This window comes from Amphiura filiformis, chromosome 7 (genome assembly GCF_039555335.1).
Source record: "Amphiura filiformis chromosome 7, Afil_fr2py, whole genome shotgun sequence".
In the NCBI taxonomy this organism is placed as follows: Eukaryota; Metazoa; Echinodermata; class Ophiuroidea; order Amphilepidida; family Amphiuridae; genus Amphiura; species Amphiura filiformis.
Window position 1 is genome coordinate 19,714,236 of NC_092634.1, and position 21,046 is coordinate 19,735,281.

The 21,046-nt window shown below is 35.7% G+C and overlaps 1 protein-coding gene across 1 annotated transcript; it reads left to right on the forward strand.

Annotated features, from left to right (window-relative positions):
• The first annotated feature begins 1,109 nt into the window (after positions 1-1,109).
• On the forward strand, positions 1,110-16,466 carry LOC140156856 (60S ribosome subunit biogenesis protein NIP7 homolog). Its single transcript, XM_072179852.1, has 5 exons — positions 1,110-1,252; positions 6,432-6,518; positions 7,392-7,530; positions 9,848-9,988; positions 13,978-16,466. The coding sequence occupies exons 1-5, from the start codon at positions 1,197-1,199 to the stop codon at positions 14,095-14,097; spliced, it is 543 nt and encodes a 180-aa protein (XP_072035953.1). The 5' UTR covers positions 1,110-1,196; the 3' UTR covers positions 14,098-16,466.
• The last annotated feature ends 4,580 nt before the right edge of the window (positions 16,467-21,046 follow it).

Below are 21,046 nucleotides of genomic sequence, written 5' to 3' on the forward strand. Positions count from 1 at the left end.
ACATATCTCCTAGCTCAAATATGCAATTCACTCGGATCAGGTCCATGGTCTTTTTCTTATCCACAATGTTATCTAACGGTCTGATCAATGTTTCTACCCGTAGGCTTATAATACAAATCTTGACGATAAGTCCCTCTTTATTCGTGGAACACTTCTATCTAGCTGGAAATACACAGCATAATGTACGCAATATTGTATAGGCCTACTGAAGAAGATGATCATCTCTGATATGACATTCGCATATCGTATACAGGCATTTATGTAGAAAATTGTTTTGCTGTTGGTACTTGGTAGCAATCAATAATATGATGTACAATATATTATTTATAATCGATCGAAGCCCTCAATTGATTTTAGTTATTTACATTACAGCAAAATATTGCACACAACAAGTGTACAGCATGTAATAAGCTGATGTCCTGTAGGCACCAACTTGACTCTGGCTGCGAGTTATTTGGATAACTGCATTCTTCTTTGCCGGAAAATAAAATTGAAAGATATCAATGTTCTCCTTGTGGTTTCAAAAAAACTCCTGAACGAATATTTATAGCAGTCATCATCGTCAGTCAATATTTCGATCCTGGCATGAAATTAATAATATTGTCTACGAGTCTTAGACAAAAATATATAGTCCAAATCGCATTAATCATAGCAAATTTCCCATGTAAAATGTCTCAATAAAACATCACAAATGGCAGTTGATCTTCAAATTAACCAACACAAATACAACGTATAGTGCTTAGTAGTCAAATATGATCTCCCAATCGTGTAAATAAATACACAGTATAATGTACATATTACAATTCATTTTACGCCACAGCTACCGATGTCAAAGCTTCATGTTTCTTAGCAACTTGGCACCAGCAGTACGACAGGTGTCTTATGAATATTCATTATTTTGCGAACAGCCTCGAACAACATGTAAATTCAATTCTGGTCATAAAACATTATTAATTTCAAATTTACTTTATTTTATTTTGTATATTATATTTAAAACTTTATATATAATATTTTTGATGATTATTTAAAAGTTTTCAATTGTTATTTGTCATTTATTGAATGTATTCTTTTGAAATTGTCCCAAAATTAAAAACTGTACATATGACCTTTGACCTGTATAAACACGATAGCGAAAAAACATGTGTTAACGAGTGATCAAATTCGAGACAAAAGTATACCTATTTTCAGCGTTCAGAATGAGGCCACTAACAGATGAAGAGACTACTCAGTTATTTGACAAATTATCGAAATTGTGAGTGATATTTTAATGTTACGGTGGTATGGCAAATCCTTGTATTGATGAAATAAAATTTGGTTAGTGGCGAAAGGTTGCCGAATTCTGCAGCCTTTCCATTCATGTGCATGTGATCACGTATGTTATTAATTGTATTTAGACTGCGGAACTCAGTCCTCAATGATAGTCAGTCATTTATCTTTTGGTCGTTATATGACTATCATTTGAGGGACTGAGTTGTTATAATATATATTCCGAGGTGCAATTTCAGATTAGCTGGGGATTAGTGGGGCAGAGGTTATCTATTGAATCCTTTCATGACCTCTGAAGCATAGTCAAGTCTGCCAAGGACACTCGGCACAAATTGAAAGACCATGTCAACTCTCGACAAAAGAATGCATGCATGTCAGGTCATACGACACCAATTTGGTGTTTGTTATGACACCAATTTGGTGTTTGTTATGCTCCTCGAAATTAGTACCTTACAGTCTATGTCTGATTAGGTCATGCGCCATGAATTGGGGTATAGGAAAAGGTGGCGGTGTTACATTTTTTTATTTTTTCCCAAACATTTTGTCACAGATCTCAAGAATGGATAGGGGTACTGAACTGGTTTTGGTCTTATTTTCTTGCTAATTTATCTGGCTAAAATTGTGGAAGGTAAAACTTTCATACTATTTGTACTTGTGAGATATTGCCAATCAAAGGATGTTAAAAGGGCATTTCGTGATCCACAGCCTCATCCCCCACTTTTCTCAAAAAAGTTGAGATTTTTATATCACTGGAAACCTCTGGCTACATAATGTTTATGTACAAAATATTTCTTGCAGATTAATTCGTTTTGCAAAGATATCGTGAAATTTGAATTTCGTTCTGGTGCACCAGAACGAAATTACAACGTATTGTCTATGGAGCAGTGTAATACACATAATCATGCATAACTCGCAAACGCAAAATCGGAATCAACTGAAATTTTGGGAATATGCTTTTTTCGTGGATATGTACTGATAAATGTCATAAAAAGAGGATGCTAGGATCACGAAATACTCCTTTAAGTCAGGGGTGGTGGAGCCTACGGATGAGGAGCCTACGGATGAGGCATGTGTTAAAGTATAGGGAATATTGTTTTTTGGTGACTCACAAATATATTTTTTACTGTAACTTCATAACCCAGCAAGGTATTAAGATTAGGGATAACCATCAAAATTTCATGTTGACCCTATTGCTACAAAAGATTGTTTTCTGAGTAGAACTAATCAACAGAAGTATTTTGGTGGTTAAATGGTCAAAATCGGTCAAAAACTTTTGAATTATGAATTATCAAAGTTTCCCATTCTGACCGGTCATTGGAGCGAAATAAAATGACAAGGTCCAAAAATAGCAGTTGGGAGCAAAATTGGCATAAGCATATATTTACCTTTATATATTTCTTTATTTTAACATATTTGCAAACATGAAACAAGCATATTGTGAAAGTATCAAAGGGTTTCTTATGAAATGGCACTTAACTAGTCACTGGCATAACTTATTTTTTTTTTTTTCAAACCAAGGCATTGAAATCATGCATTTAGAGGACATTTGCCAAAAATCATCCAAGATAGCCGATATGGCACAAAATCAAAATTGCACTAAGTAGGTGAACTTTTTTTCACAACCAAGAATTTCAATGTTATTGGGTTTAATATGACCAATTAGTAGGTGTATGTAAACAAAATCTTAAGTTTTGAAGGTCATTGACTCATTCACAACAATAGAGATTATCCTCATCATGCTCATGTGTATTCCTGTAGTATTCCTCATTCAAACCAAAGTAGCACTCAATACATTATGAGTATCTTTGTTCAAACCAATTCAATGCTTGACCTCGGAGTTACCTGCATGACTATCGCGGGCTATTTTGAAACAGTTATGGTTGCACATTCAGGTACTTCTTTTGAAAGTCCTAAACAAGGTATAGCCAGCAGCAAGTTGTAGATGTTATAGGCCTAAATATAAGAAAGCGTTTAGGGTTAAGATCAGGTGAACAATACATCGAATGAGCACGAAACTTCACATTTATGTTCAGAAAGGTGTCTTCTTAACATGATTTGAAAGGAATATAAAAATTCCAAAGGGAAGCTGGTGATTTAATTTGTAACTCGAGATCTACTTGTTCAATTTTTTAACCTTTGTACAGAGGGTATGATAGAGGTATTACTGGCAACTCTGCCAAATTACAGCTCAGTAGGCCACGTTTTTCACCTGATCTTAATGATTTGAATATTTTGTGCCATTCTTGAGCAGTGCTAAACTCAGCCACTGGCAATTAAGCGCACTGTGGCGATGGACCAATTTTGACTCGCACTTACAGAAAAACAAAATAAGTTATGTTGCTGTAATTTGCAAGATAGTTACAAAATATAATTGGCAGTAACTTCCCCAAATTTTACAGAAAAATATTGAAAAATAAAAGAATGAGATCAATTTAGAAATGTATGTGCAAGCGGTGCACAGTTGAGCTCCCTGCATGTCTATGGGAGTGTTCTAATCAAGTTGATGGTTCATTGGTCATCCCTATTAAGGTGGTATTGGAGGCATTATAAAAGTGCTCTAAACATGTTTTAAACAGATTAATTGAGTAGAGCAAAACACACCTATCAATATGCCTTTTGTTTGAAGCAGATCGGACATACGGTTTTCCAAATATATCAATTTATATTTTCTTTATATCTTATTGTTTTTATCAATAATCAATATAGTTAATAAGCTAAAATGACTGGAGAAGCTCATTAACATATAATTTTTGCCAATATTTTGCTAAAAATCCATGCATAAATGTTCAGGGTACTTTTATTTTGCATACTTTTTGCCCTGAAACTTGGTCAAAGTGTTCCTAATGTGTTCTAATGTATTATATAATGAAGCCGCCCCCTAATTTGCATATTTGCATAATTAATTAGCATTTATGCAAATTAGCTCATATCGTGTTAATTTGTTGGCAAGTTTGCATAAGTGTAATCTAGTACGTAAAATACTCACTTTAGATACTAACTAGCTCGTTCACGTAGCGGTTCCGGTGTCCCACTGGCCTACTACACACTATAAACGTAGATTGCATGGCGATCAGAGTGTTTATATCGTCAGAGCACCACGGACTATTTAGATACCTGTGTCACTGATGTACAGGGCCGGATTTACCTTTTGGGGCCAGGCCAAAAATTGGAGGTCCCCAGCGCACCGTATTAAGGCATGTGTCCTCAAGTGGCCAAGTTTGACGATTTTACTGAATTTTCGCGCGAAGCGCGAGAAAAAAACTTAAAATTTAGACTATTTTAGTCCAAATTGAAGCTGAAATTTACTATATAACAGGTTAGTGCACAATTTTTGTACCCTGTTTTGGCCCAAAACATAGTGTTTTCGGCTATGAATAGAAAATACACACTGAACAGGGCAATTTTGGATGTGAATTCACTTGGTGATCCAGTGATCGAGTATAAATTCAGCTTGACAACTGCCTTCACAGCTGTTATAACAATACATGGACACAATCACTGACATTTACACAACAAATTTATTGAATTATTTATGACATGCATCGGCTGGATTTTACGATCGAGGTAAGGTTTTCGGCCTGTCCCTGCGTGAATATCCTTAGTTTTCTGCATCAAAGATGCTTGCGATGACCAGTTTTTTGCGGACACTTTGATAACAGGTAACTTTTATACATCATAGGGTAGAAATGATAGCTGTTCAATTTTACAAAATATACATTTTGTTATAGGCATAAAATATTTTGCACAAAAATGTGTTTCTGTACATTATGCAAGTCTTGGGATGTAATACACATAATGTATGTCATCCCTCATCCGTGATTGCTCAACTTATTACGCAGTAAGCATCAGCTTTATATTCTGACTAAGACCCAACACTCATGCCCCGGACTCGTGCTGACAGCCAGTTTGGTCACTTCTCACTCACTATTCAAAATGTGACATGTATGATAACAGTCCCCGTAATGATCTACATTTTTAGCCAACCTTAATTCCGAAACATTTTCGTGATAGTTAAAAATGCGATCCATTTGGCTACCTTTGGACGAATTTGTCCGTGTGTGGCGCAAGTTTGCTGACAAGGTTGCAAAAACTTGCGTCCAGACGGATTTTTGTTTGTCCATCTGAAATTCACGTTCAATCATACCGGGAAATGCTGTGGCATGCCATGATCAGAACGGCAACCTTTGTTGCTACACACGTACCCCGGCCCGGGGTCCCGGGTCTACACCTTTACTCAAATATAAAATGTTGATTGTTAAAATAAAATAAAAGTGCATTTTCGCCGTGATATTTCATCTTCAGTTGCTATGACAATTTTTCTCATTTCCGTGTCAGTTTTGGTCCAAAACTTGGTCAGAAACTGCTGGCGCTGCAAAAATATGCGAAATTTTTGTACTTTTACTTCCGCATTTCTTTAATTAACGTGTTGTTGATGCTAAGCTAAAACATGTGCTGCCACAAATAATACAAAAAAAGGTTATCATTTGAATTTTGTCTTTAAAATTGCTTTTATTCATCATAACAATAATACTAACAAAGGAAACAGAGATTATTTATTAGAAAATAAACTTAAAACATTAAAAACTGAATATTGTCAGGTTGTGATAAATAATTAAATAAACATTCACAACCTCATTAATATACGCGAAGCCTGTGGTCCAATCAAAAGAAATTAATTGCCTGACCGCGTACTCATTGCACGGTCATTAAAAACTCACAATGACTCCGGGCGCGCAACAATGTCATCAGCCAAACGGGGGAGAACATGTATGCTTCAAACGGGGAAGAAGACGTACGAGGCTGAAGTCTACCCCCACAATTTCTCATTTTTTTGGAGAAATACGCACAAAAAAATTGCAACAAGTGTCAACTTGTAATGTAATAATTATTCTCTTCAAATAGAGATAAACTTGTTTTTGCAATAGACTTGCCCTTTAAGGGTTTTTTTTTGTCCATTCCGCACTTTTATATATTATCAGCCCGTTTGGGGGCTTTTTAGCCCAAATTCACACGCTTTTTCCAGATTTTTTTTCAGATTTGTAGGATTTTTTCTTCAGGCCTACTTACATTCCTGTTCTTCACTGCACGTGTGTGTGCATATTTTTTTCTGTCCATATTGTTATTTATTAAATGTTACTGTTGCATTTTCTCTCTCTTTTTTCTAGCATCGGTGAAAATATCCAACTGTTGATTGACAGACCAGATGGCATGTATTGTTTCAGATATCACAGAGACAGAGTATATTATGTGAGGTAAGAACAAGCCTGGAAATGTTCATTTCCAACAGAGGTAACAACATTTCCCACAATTTTGTGTGTATTTCCGTATTTGACTAAAGCAGAATGTCATTTGAAATGCCAAAATTTCCTAGGAAGGAATATCCTGGATTCCCTACTTTGTTCCAGTCTTGGAAAAAAATGCAAACTTGTAAGTTGTATGGGGATAAATTTCTCAAGAAGTCCTATGTTGTACCGGTACATACAGGGGTGTCGTTAGACCAATATGATTTGGGGGGTGTACACTGTACAGCATGTTTTGCCAACGGAAATATTTTGTAAATTGTAGACCCATTTTTTTAGCCAGGATGGCGCTCAAGAATCTAAAGTGGGGGGGGTAGGAGTCAAAAAATTTTGCCCAATTTTTGTTCAATAGTATAAACTGCTATAACATTTTAACATTAACAATAGGTCTATTATGTACATGTAACAACAGCACAATTTCGTATCATTTATAGGACTATTGCTATTTGCCGACAATTGCATAGCATTGATTACATTTGCCGACAATCACATGATTTTGACGACAACAGTCAATTTTTGCCGACAAAATTTTCTATTTGAGGGGTGTCACATACCCCCCCTCTAGCATCGCCCCTGGCTAGTAATCTGGGAGAACAAGGTACATGTATAAACACTTGCTAATTCTGTACTTTTTGTGTATGAGAAAAATACAGACTTTTAAAGGTTCTGGAAAAAATCCTCCAATGTGCAGGATGAAATATTGTAATGAGTAAAAAATGCACTTGATTTTGTCAAGCAAAAACAGTTCTTAACCAACAAACCAGATGAACTTCTTCAACTAACTTAAATCTGTCCACTTTGCATTTCACTTTGTTTCTTCTCTAGTGAAAAGAACATGAAGAGAGCAGCATCTGTAACAAGGAAACATCTGGTCAGTTTTGGGACATGTTTTGGTAAATTCACAAAGACAAAACAATTCAGGTTACATGTAACAGCTTTAGACTACTTAGCTCCATATGCAAAGGTAAGTGGTATACCGTAAAAATTTGATAGTTAGTATATGTGCTTACTATCGAGCGCTTTCGAAAACATGAAATTGTACCAAAGTTTGGCGATTTACCAACTGAGCTAATGGGAATGAAACACAAATTTGCAGATTTACTTGTTGTATATAACTATGTGTATCAATGATTTGCTCAAAAACCCTTTACACTTTTGTGGATGGGGCTCTTCATGTTTGCATATTTCAAAAGCACTGCTAGTAAGCACATATGCTAGCTATCAAGTTTTTACGGTAATACTGTATAACAAGGACATTTTATGGGGGGTTTTATATTCATAGTTAAACTGGCAACCACAAATTTTTTTAAAAGAAAGTATTTTAAATCCAAGTTTATATTTCATATTTTTGGAAAGAATTGATACAACCTTCACCTTAAAAAGTTACCTTTTCAGAGTCTGATTACTCTCCTCCAGTCACCTGATGACCACCCGGTGGGTGGTCAAGTGTCAGCAGATCGTCATAGATGGCGGGCCGGTCATATCCGGCATCCCTGTTGAGTGTAGGTCTTTGGGTCTTGGATCTCCAGGGCTTCTCTGATTTTCCTGTTCCAAAAGTTATCCTCCCTTCCAATCACTTCAGCACTGTCCAAATTGATGTTGTGCTTGTGATTGGAAGTATGTTCACCGACCGCTGTCAGCGGGGCTGTGGCCCTAGTGTGTTCCTTGAGTCTAGTGGTGATACAACCTTGTTAAAGTGGAAATACATCTAATGGAATAATTCTTAAAATTTAAACTTAAACTGACTTTCAGCACAAAAATTCAACTAACATCCAATTATCGATGTGTGACACACATCGTCATCAAAAGGGCAAGTCCAACATAACATCATAGGACTTCTTCTGATGAAGATAAGTCGTGTCACACATCGAAAATTCAATTCAAAGTTTAATAGTTGAATTATTGTGCTGAAAGTCAGTTTAAACTTTTAGAAATTGTTTATCACCAGCACACATGCTCCAAAGTGATATTGATTAATTATTTAATTGGAGCAAAACTTGGGATCTCCATTTTCATCCCTCTAAATGCCAGATCATATCAATCACCAGACGTAGGAATGCAATTCGTCATGATTATAAAATGAATGGTGCCATTCTAGACCGTGTTAGTTCCATCAAAGATCTTGGTCTTGATATTTCCTCTTCTTTCACTTGGGTTAATCATATTAACAGGGTTGTTAAAAAGTGCAACAAAAAACTTGGTATGATTAAACGCACCATTGGCTTCAATGCCCCTCGTAATGTATCCAGGACTTTGTACTCAGCCTTGGTTCGTAGTGACTTGGAGTATTGCAGTCCACTCTGGAGTGGTACCTCAAAGCGCAACATCCAGAAAGTTGAGGGGGTCCAGAGAAGGGCAACTAAATTCATTTTAGATTACCCCGAGGCTGAGTACAAAGAAAGGTACCGTTAACCGAGCTAACTCTTCTTCCATTAAGTTTTAGAAGAGAATATGTTGATCTCAATATATTTTTCAAGTGCAATCTGGGATTATATGACATCAATCTAGATGATTATGTAGTTTTTAATGGTATTAACAAAGACCGTCCCACCACCAGATTTTCCTCTGATCCTTTGTTGCAGGTAAATCAGCTTCCTAAAACTGAGTGCCACAAGATGGGCTTTTTTCAGCGTATGGTGCCCATTTGGAACCAGCTCCCTAGTATTATCAGATCTACAAATTCTGTTGCTTCATTTAAGCAACAAGTTTTGGAGTTTTACCAGTCCAAATTTGCTCGCACCTTTGATGCAACTTCTGTTTGCACTTGGACCTCTTTTTTGTAATTGTCCAAATTGCAGGCAAATGTAACTTAACCTGCATTTCCCCCTCTAATTTATTTTTCCCTTCCCTTCTTTTTGGATTTGGTGGGGCGGTCTTAGAGGTGCCTGGCACCTGTTCGCTTCAGCCATTCACTGGACTTTTTAAAACAAATATTGTTCCTTTCATAATAATGTGTAATTTTTGATGTAACTTATGTGCAATATTATATATTATTTTGTAATTCTGTGCCAGTGATAAAGTGTAATAAATAAATAAAATAAAATAAATACATATGAACTTGCATTCGAGTCATGGCATTTTGAAGGGAAATATCAGGGAATTTGTTTTTGTGAAATGCTGGGAACCCTGATAATTAATGTGTGTACTTTTACATGGTGATTATGGCTATGGGTCAAATCTCCAATTGGGACATTTAGCCTGACTGTGAAAAGACTGCACAGAGCTGAAAATGAGTTTTCAGCATAATAATGAAATTTGAAATTGTCTTTTTCTACCATCAGTACAAAGTGTGGGTGAAATCCGGATCAGAACAGTCATTCCTGTATGGTAACCATGTACTCAAATCAGGATTGGGAAGAATAACAGAGAGCACAGAAAAATATCAAGGAGTGGTTGTGTACTCGATGAGTGACTTGCCTTTGGTGAGTATCTGCTGGTTCAGACGGCGAGTGGCATGATGGTTGGAGAGAACCAGCAAAACCGCTCGGCCGTATGGCATTTTCCATATACTGAGGGGTATCAAAAGTTTTAGAAATCGCCCAGAAGTGAAAGAGCTATATCAATGAAATTTTGTCAGTGCAATCACTGGTCCTTATGTACACTATGGTGCAAAAATTGTCTCATAAGTATGTTTACTTTTTTTACAGGCGACGCTAGATGCTAATAACCTGCTGCCCAGTTACTGCACATAAACTGCAAGATTGAGAAAATTGAGGCAAGCAGCGTTATTAAGATCCTGCATTTGAAGGGTTGCAGTGCCTAGAAAATCGATGATGAAATGAAAGTTATCTTCGGTGGTGATTGTGATATTGTCACTGTTGGTTTTATGGAAAATGAATTTTTATTTCATCACAGATTTGTTGGGCACTGTAACCCTTAAAATGGAACTTAATCATGCTACATGCCTCAATTTTCTCCATTTTGCTGGTTATGCGGTTACATAGGCAGGATCTGACATCTAGCGCCTGTAAAAAAAGTAAACGTACTAAACATACTACATACGATTTCTACAACTTTTTGATACCCCCTCGTACTCAGTTAGATTTGTGTGGTTCATTATCGAACCCCAACGGTTTTAGATTGCATTTATATTATTTATTAACATAGGCCTATTTGTTTGTGATATTTCAAGCGTTTTAAAATTTCAAAATAATCCCATTCAATTACACGGTTGACGACAGAAATTTACTGAATTTAGAGAATGCATGGCGCCCACCACCTATGCTGGTTGGTACTGTTCTTTGGTTTATATTAGCCCGGGGGAGGTACGGGACATTTTATTTTTTCGGAGAAGTACAGGTAGGGCAACTACTCGATTATATTTCTACATGTTCATACTACATGTCTGAAAATTTCAGAAAAATATCATCGGCCATTGTTTTTAAAATTACATTTTTGTTACTAAAATGAAGGTTATAGCGCTCTCAACGGGCACGCTCTCCTTAGAATACTTAAAGATCAGTTAGAAAAAGGTCCCTGAAATAAAAATACCCGATACTTTTTACTTCAAATTTTGTATTGTGTAGATTCAACATCTGGAATGCAATGCAAGTGGTGTCGTTGCTGCTCTTCTAAATTCATTTATAAAATGTCTGCCCCAGACTAAGGTGGGTGTGAGGCACAGGACAAGATGCAGAATTAGGGGTTTTGGCAACTGATGTGTCATGGGAACTGAATTTTGTTCAAATTTGAGGTGACTTTTTGAACTGAACCATGCTCCAACTCTAGGAGGTCATCATGGTCTGTAGTGGGCATTTTATAAATGAGTTTAAGAAGGGCAGCTATGTTACCACTTGCATTACACTGGAATTTAAAAAATATTATCTTGTTTTGCCAAATGAAACATAGCTAAATCCTAATCTTTTGGTTAGTTCTAACTGGCAATAATCGTAAAATTTTAACATTTGGACAATTTGAGGGAAAATGGGCCAATTTTGCATGTTTTCTTACAATTGTAGTCACAAAATTCTACGACTTGGCACAAGTCTAAGCATTCAAAATCTTGATCATAGGCTAATATTTTATGTTATTTTTGATAATTGGTTATGGTAAATATTAGAAAATGTGTTTTCCAAAAGTTAGAATGCATAAAAAATTAGTCTTGGTACAAGTCTTTGGGCTTGATTGTCACAACATACGAAAAACACCCTAAAAACACATGTTTTGGCCCTATTTCCAAAAATTAACCAAGTATTAAAATGTAACTTTCATTGCCAAGTTAGAACTAAATAAAGGATTAGGATTTAGCTGTGTTTCATTTGACAAAACAGGATAATATTTTTTTATTTAAAAAAAAATTAGTGCTGTATTCTTCTGTACTGCACTGTAAATGAAAGACACTCTGTGACAGCGAAAAAACACAGAAAAGGTATATATTTAATTAGAGTTGTTAAGAACTGAACCATGCTGGGAACCCTGTGTTATTATGTTGGGATTTTTTGTTGTTGTTTTTGTTTTTTACAAATCTTACTAAATATAATTTGCGTAATCGAATAGTCTGTCCACATAGAAGTACAAAGTAAATAGACCTCGGAAACTGGAGGTATGAGAATAATTATTCCAGTACAATGCTTCTTTGGCGCGCCAACTGCTGCGCGATTTGTGCACCACACTCTTTATGCGTCGTGTCCCGCTCGCGTGTGACGCAAAGCATCGACCCCCGATGCCACAGATTTGGTTTGTACTTCTAAGTGGACAGACTGTAGGCTGGCAAAACTTCTATGGGGATCACTTAGTTTAGGCATTTGATTGATTACCTATTATACCATCAAGGTCATACAATATGGGTGTCAAACAATAGGCTGCTTGCGTGACGAATACAGCATGTGTGTGATTTTGGCATTGCAATTGATGATAAAAATTTGATTAATAAATAACTTGTGCTTTTCCATTGCCACCACAGTTGTTATGCATATACTTATTCATATAATTTTATTTAAAGTGCAATATTTCAAAAAAATATTTTAGTGACTTTTATACTAAATTGTCTAAATGTTATTTCAAATTGTATATTTATATGTGTTTTATATCATACAATTTTGCTCTAATATTTAATTCAATTATTGCTCCTATGTGTATTTTTATATTGTAATTATTGTATGTAATTTGGCCTATGGGCCACAACTTGGCAGTAAAATAATCAATCAGAGCCCCAGGTATCACAATTACTATATTATTAGTAGTACGTGGCGCTATGTGGTGATATTTGAGTTAGTATTGCCAGATTAGTACGTGGCGCTATGTGGTGATATTTGAGTATTGCCAGATTAGTGGAACCAATGATATTTGGCATCCTTACACGTCAAATTATAAAAGTAGAATTGATTCCATTTTTTTCCATGGCCCCTATGCTTCCCACAAGGGGTCAAAGGTCATAATGGGGGCCAAAATGTAAAATTTGATCTGTCAGAGTGTTTCTCTCATTGCTATGAATATAGTCAATTGTCATATTGCACTAAGGAGCTTAGTTCAGGAGTTATAGAGTAAATTAGGTCAAATGTCAAATATCTCATGCACAGAGGTAGTCTCGGTCCCAGTCGATTTGTGCTCCTTTGTCACTAAACAAACCGTCTGGCGACAACCTCATAGTACGTTTTTTCTGATTGGCTGAATATCAACGCCATAAATACTGGCGTTAAATTTTGCTGTCAATCAACGCTGGGCTTCGGCGCATGCAGCGGTTGATGGACAGCTATGCGGTTACATAAATGTACACAATGTATGTGAGTACGCGCTGCAAGTCGCGTACATGAAAGGCGATATCGGACGATCGGCGCCTCAGTGGCTGCTATTAGCTAGCGTACATTTTTCGTTTGCGGTATCTACAAAGACTACAAATAGTGGAGGGCCTATGATGTTTAGTGTCACTTACACAAGTCACATCCTATAGCCAATTGAAAACAGTTTTATTTGGAAATCCATTAACCAATCAGCGATTGTCATTTCAGGGCTGTCGCCAGACGGTTTGTTTAGTGACGGAGGAACACAAACCGGCTGGGACGGAGACAAGCACAGAGGCCAAATTTTTGAAATGCACTGATTCAATCTCATCTTGTCTCACAGTACTCCTCTACAATCAAAATAGGAAAATAAAATGTTTGAGAATTATATAACCATATACTACAGCAGTCTGATATTGTCTGTGGTTATTGCAGCTGGTGAATATAAAATGCATACTAAATTCTACTAGCATTATTAAATAAGATAATAAATGCCTGTAAACCTTGAACTATATGCTGGTAGGCTGTAAGGTAAAGCTCTAAATACCATGCTTAAGTGAACATGGCTTTTAAAGATTAGTCATTTGCATTCAAATTTTTTTCGAGGTTATAATTGTGTAATTTGATGTGTTTTCTAAATTGCAGCTTCCAACATTCCGTAATGTTTTTTTGTGCTTTCATGTGTTTTGCAGGGTTTTGGAGTAGCTGCCAAATCAACACAAGAATGTAGAAATGCAGATCCCATGACAATACTTGTTTTCCATCAGGCTGACATTGGTGAATATATCAGAAATGAAGATAACCTGTTATAACAACTTACAGTGACTTGACATGAAGGACATGTTTGAATGGAACTGGACATGTGAGTGTAAGAAGGTTGTATAATGTTATAGCTGCCCTGGTTTGTACTACTGTATAAGATGTAAAAGCTGGGATCACTGAAATTCTCTAAATGCTTCTTAGAGGAACTCTGCCAACTGGGAGCACAATATCACAATGACTGACAAAATAAAATTATCGATTCTGTATACGTCGATCCTGGGTTTCTGAACCGGAAGACAGTTTGGACCGAAATTTCTTCCAACAAGGTAATATGCAAATTGCATAGCAATAGATACAGTTCAGAGTTGATCCATCTCCTTTATTATGCAATACGCATATTGTATTGTGCAAAAGAATTTTGTTCAAGCTGACTTCCGGTAGAGAAACCGGACCCAGGCTCCACATATTTTGTCATCACATGCAAGTGCAAAACTCAGTAATAGGAGGCAGCCATTGCTACAAAGAACCTTCTGGCAATTGCACAATGAACCACAATCCATGTTTTGTGTACGGTGAAGAGCTAACAGACTCCACTTCCTCTGCAGAATAACCCTGATGTTGGCAAACTTTTGCTTTGTACTGGAAGAAGAATGAACTCATTCTTGATGTGAGCCGATTTGAGTAGATGCATTATAATAGGCATAATAAAAGTTTGTCACAGAGCTGCTGCTTGTTTTTTGATGCAGTGTGCATCGAATAATAAATTGTTTTTTCCCACATTTGGCTTTCTTTACACTTCCTCTTTATTGGTACAAATATGGTTTTAAAAGCATCTGGATGAAGAATTTTATTTATTAACACTTTAAGTTAGTAAATATATTTCATTATGTGTTAGTTTTACAATAACAGTTTTTAAAGTTTCAGCCGTAGCTTTGTTTTTTAGTTGGGCAGGGATACATCCCAAATTGGATTGGACTAAGCATTCAAAATCTTGAGGTTTATACCAGTAATTCAATGTTTTAATAAATTTTCATATTGGTTTTGAAAGAGAATAGGAAATGTATTTCCAAAATCATACTGAAGTAAGTCTTGTACAAGCCTTTGAGTTTGTGTTCTTATGTATGTGAAACACACAAGAATGCAGATTGTTTTGCATTTTTTTGCCTTAAAAGTAAGGGCATTTAAGGGCTCTGGTAACAATGTTTGGACAGTATTTTTTGTGGGACATGAGAGCACATCAGACATCGAATTACATTCTGAATACGAATGTCCTTCTGATATCAAATGATTTTTTGAAATTCGCGACATAATGCAAATTTTATGTCAAATTACTAAAAATTAACATTTTTGACATCAGTCCTAAGTAAAATTTATAAATCTAGTTATTCAATGTATGTAGGTGGGAGAAAAAGTGTATGTAGCTGGGAGGAAAACGAGGAAAAGCTGACGATCATTTGAAAATTTTTATCTTTTGTATCGAAGATCTAGATTTTGATCTTTCGTATTGAAGTTCTAGATTTTTTTCCCCCAAAACACCTAAGAATTGAGTTCTTTTGGGGAAAAAAATGTGTATCTTCAATACGAAATGTCAAAATTTCAAACGATTGGCGGCTTTTTCCTCCCAGCTACATATACTTTAAGTACATATCATTAAGAAAGAATGAACAGTTTACCAACCCAAAGTGTTACAATTAAAGATGACAACAAATAAACACAAATCCCAACCGCCACACAACCCAACTTGGAAAAAAAAAAGCAAGGGGATGTGCCGGCATGGGAATTGAACCCACGACCTTCCGATCTCTAGACAGACGCCTTATCCATTAGGCTACCAGCTCCCACTGATAAACGGTGGTTAAAGCTGGGTCTTAATGTAAGTGGGCGAGGTATACAATACACACAAACAAACATTACGCAAGTTCACAAGTGAAGGAGATCATTACTGATGCTTAATCGTTTCCCCAGTATAATATAAGTAAAGTAGGTAATGGGGTACGCATCCTGCACAAGAACAAATAAACACAATGGGGAACGATCTCTCGCTACAAACGGAAACTGAATATATATATAAGAAAGAATAACAGTTTACCAACCCAAAGTGTTTATTTATTGTCATGTTTAATTGTAACACTATCATTATGTCAGTATGTGAAACGGATGATATTGGATTCCTATGGAATTGTTATCAAAAGTCAATTAATTTAAGTATATTTGAGCTTTCTTACTTGGTGTACTTGAAGAACTTGATATTTAAAGCTTTTGTGCCAAATTTCATAAAAATGGCCAAAATCATCATATGCCATTGTCAATGCGACCAACGATTTTTCTGACGTTGTGAGTAGAGTCAAATTTATATCAATCATGTTCAAGATGTGAATTTGGAACAAATTAAAGCTGGAATTGAGTTGAATATTTTAAATTGCTTAGATTCTGTTGACCTCTTTGTCTGTCAAAAAGAGGTATGGAAGGTGTTAAAATAGCAGTCCCTGACAAATGTGTTCAGATCCAAATAATAAATGAACAAAAACAAAGAAACCTCTTTAGTGTAATGTTATTGTCAAGGGACAAATACCATTAGTTGCCATAAGTATCACCCTATGCAATAATTGGATAACTGATCAAAACTTCTCAAATTAACTCTCCAATACCACAAATGTACATCTGAAACAAAAATACACAAGAATACACAAGAATTGAGCATCACATACTAGCACAATTGAACATGAATTTACAAATGGAAACATGACATGCATGGACCGATATAGCAGAATAAAAACTCCGGACATACCTGCCTGTGCGGGGACTTGAACCCCATACTGAGTTACACAGACTGTCCCTGGTTAAAGCGCTCGCCCGACAAGCGAGAGATCTGGAGTTCAAGACCCCGCACAGGCAGGTATGTCCGGAGTTTTTACTCTTGTATATCTGCCTATGCATGTCATGTTTCTATTTGTAAATTCATGTTTAATTGTGCTAGTGTGCTATGCATAATTCTACTTTCACCTGAATAATTGATGTATTAAGAATAACGATTAAGCATCATTAGTTTGATCTTGTGCGCTAGTTTGTAATGTTTGAATGTTTTCATGTTCCAGTGATGCGTGAGCCTCTTCCCTGTTTCAATGAATGACAGGTAAACAGGTAAAATTTCATAATTCACATGATGATCCTTGAGAAATCAGTTCAGTTCAGATTTTATTCCCATAATATCGCATCTTCACATGAATGCAATCAGCCCATACACCGATGTTTTTTATGCTTTATTAGTCAAAAATTTGGAAAGAAGGTCCACTTTTCACAAAAATAGCCAACTAAGAAAAAGTCCACATTTTCAAAACCCCCTTCCCCCCCCCCCAACCAAACAATAAACCAACAAAACCTGCATACGGGCTTGAATACAATTTATAGATTACAACGACTGCACATGATAAATTTGTACAAAAAGAGGAATTATATAAAACTGAAGTCATACCTTCAGATTACAAAATAGGTGTTGAAGAATAACAATGATTTTAAAGATTGCAACATACATGTAAGATTAAATGGGTAAGCTTGCATCTTATACGTGTAAGATTGCATCTCATTCGTTTAAGATGGCATATTATATATGTAAAAGCAACTTACACATGTTAGATTACATCTTGTACATGTTAGTATGATTGCATCTTGTACATGTACATGTAAGATTGCATCTTGTACATGTAAGATTGCATCTTGTACATGTAAGATTGCATCTTGTACATGTAAGATTGCATCTTGTACATGTAAGATTGCATCTTGTACATGTAAGATTGCATCTTGTACATGTAAGATTGCATCTTGTACATGTAAGATTGCATCTTGTACATGTAAGATTGCATCTTGTACATGTAAGATTGCATCTTGTACATGTAAGATTGCATCTTGTACATGTAAGATTGCATCTTGTACATGTAAGATTGCATCTTGTACATGTAAGATTGCATCTTGTACATGTAAGATCGCATCTTGTACATGTAAGATCGCATCTTGTACATGTAAGATCGCATCTTGTACATGTAAGTTGTATCTTATACGTGTGTAAGATATTGCACTTATATGTGTGAAATTGCATTTTATATGTGTGAGATTGCATCTTATACATGTAAGATAGCCCGTGTCCTATAGCCCCTCTCGCTCTAATAAACATGGCAGATAATCGGTTGACGGTTGTTTGTTCTCTTATAAATACAGCACAGTGCAATTGCCGTGCGAGAGGCATGGTGGAATTGGTCTAGATGCATCTTAATATGCATGTAAGATTCTATTTTATATGTGTAAGATTGCATCTTATACTCAGGGGCTGTTGTGCAGTGAGAATAAAAATCCGTGCAGGGAAAATTTAAAAAAAGTTTCAACCAGACTTTATGACCAGGAAATTAAAGTAGCTCCTTCTCAAACTAAGACTGGTCGAGTAAAGGAAAAATGATAAAAATTCTATGCAAAAGGTTTAGTTTGTGGTGATCAGTCAAACAGTCATTTTGCCAAAAAAAATCAAGCATTCCCTTACAACACTTCTGACAACGCTTCTCCCCAAAGCCTTGGGACAAATGGATGCGCAACAGGCGTTGGGCAGAGTGGTAAAATGTGTGTATTTTATGCAACTTGGCAGAGTTTTTATGCGTTTTTGCATTCACATTAGTAAAACATAATACCATTCAATATCAACTTGATATCAGTAAACCAGCTGTGTACTTTCATCGCGATGCAGCTACAATGCTGGCCATAAGTGTTGGGACGGTTTGATAGGGTAATGTAAATAAGCCCCCCACTCCCCCGATCAATGTTGAATTCGACTTTTTTGGTCACACGAGCCTTGTGGCACCCAACATTGATTGGTGGGGAAGGGGGAGGGTTGGGGTGTTAGGAAAGTGTTTAGGCTTGACACCAAAGAAACCTCCACTTTATCACGTTAATAATAACGGAAATAAGGTCATACTATAGTGTACGTTTTCCATAAGTGTCCCAACACATTTTGGCCATGGTTGTATTTGAAAAGTTGAAAAAAAATCATCTAATTTCAGTTTTTTGCTTATAACTCAAAAAGTAAATATGATATTGACACCAAATTTGGAGCAGTTAGAGATCTTATCATGTGGCTTTACCAAAAAAATTTTGGATGGCTACATTTGACATTTAGGGACTGGTCACTTAAAATGTCTTAAAACAATATTTTGGCCCTGTCTAAGTTCACTATTCGTCACTTTAACTGTCAAAAACTGGGGTTTTAAAATGGAAAATTATTGTTTCCACCAATTAAAATGTTACATTACAGCTATAGAAGAAAATAAAAGTTATCACAACATCTCGTGATCAAAAAACAAATAAAGGAATCGAACCCATGCACACTTGTTTTCCCAATTTACCGCAGTCTACCACAAATGAAGCAACAAATACAGAAAAAAAAGAAGGCACGGACATTGGCAAAAATTAATAGAGCAGCGAATATAATATGATGAAGGATATTGTAAAATAATAACAAAAAAGAAAAGAAAAAGATATATAAATAAATTCAGTTTTGGGCTCGAACCCGTGTCCACTGTATATGCCTGTAAAAAGAAAAAGAAATGCATTATCCATTGCACCACAGAGCTGTATTACTTTAACCGAGGCTTAAACTGTAATATAATCTATACAAGATGCATGTATATAAATATGGAGCTCACGGACGATAAACAGTCAAACAAATCGCACTTTATGCATTTGTTTCATTAATGAATATTTATCATATAAGGTGTTGGCTGACATTTGTGCTCCACATATATTTTTTTGGGCGAGGTAAAATGATTTTGGGACAAAAGCGAGCGATATACGTTTGTAAAAGAAAAAAGAATAATATTATATTAAAATTTTTACTCTTTAAAGTGTATACGCTCTTTATGCGTAATGGATTACCGGACAAAACTGAACTAAATGTGGACATCAACCAACGGGTTCGAGCCCCTGAATTGAAAGCGTATTTAGATTTCCATTTTTTTTCTTTTTTTTTGTTATTATTTTACAATATCCTTCATCATATTATATTCGTCGTTCTATTAATTTTTTCTTTTTTTTTTCCTTCTTTTTTTCTGTATGTCTTTACTATATTTTACTTTCTATACTTACTATAAGTTTCTTTGAAAGCGCTTTAATAAATTTCAGTCATAAAATGTAATTTAAGCCTACTCCTGCCGACTATGATTATATTTTCACGATATACTCGTTGCAAATACCACATACGTTTTTGATGCAAACGATGAAAATGATTAAAGTTTGTTGTTGTTTTTTTCTAAAAATTAGCTTTTTTTTTAAATTTTAAGTATTTTTTTTCCCAAAATCACTCTTTTAAAAAACTTCAATCAATTCCTGTAAACATATATCATGTATTTATGTCGATTAAATCACTACTCTTTCAAAATAAAACGTCATTTACATAAAATACGTAGTTGGCATAGGCTAATAATGTTCAGAACGCACTGTAAAATACATGATATTGCGTATAAAAGCGTGACCGTATCCCTAAATCACATGAGGAAAATGCAATAATTTTTATATAAGTGAAAAGATAAATAGTTTCTCCGTTTTCATGTAAAATTTGATGAAAATCCAAGCTATGGTTGAGGAGATATGGGCCAAAACACACATTTTAAAATTTGATTTTTTGTACCTTAGAGACAATGCTGGCCATAAGTGTTGGGACGGTTTGATAGGGTAATGTAAATAAGCCCCCCACTCCCCGATCAATGTTGAATTCGACTTTTTTGGTCACACGAGCCTTGTGGCACCCAACATTGATTGGTGGGGAAGGGGGAGGGTTGGGGTGTTAGGAAAGTGTTTAGGCTTGACACCAAAGAAACCTCCACTTTATCACGTTAATAATAACGGAAATAAGGTCATACTATAGTGTACGTTTTCCATAAGTGTCCCAACACATTTTGGCCATGGTTGTAGGTACAAATATTACAATTCAATTAAATAGATTGAAATTTTAAATGAACATCT

Coding starts and splice junctions, on each gene's coding strand:
- LOC140156856 (XM_072179852.1), top strand. CDS start 1,197: ATGAGGCCACTAACAGATGAAGAGACTACTCAGTTATTTGACAAATTA. Junction 1,253..6,431: donor TTTGACAAATTATCGAAATT/GTGAGTGATATT, acceptor TCTTTTTTCTAG/CATCGGTGAAAATATCCAAC. Junction 6,519..7,391: donor GACAGAGTATATTATGTGAG/GTAAGAACAAGC, acceptor TTTCTTCTCTAG/TGAAAAGAACATGAAGAGAG.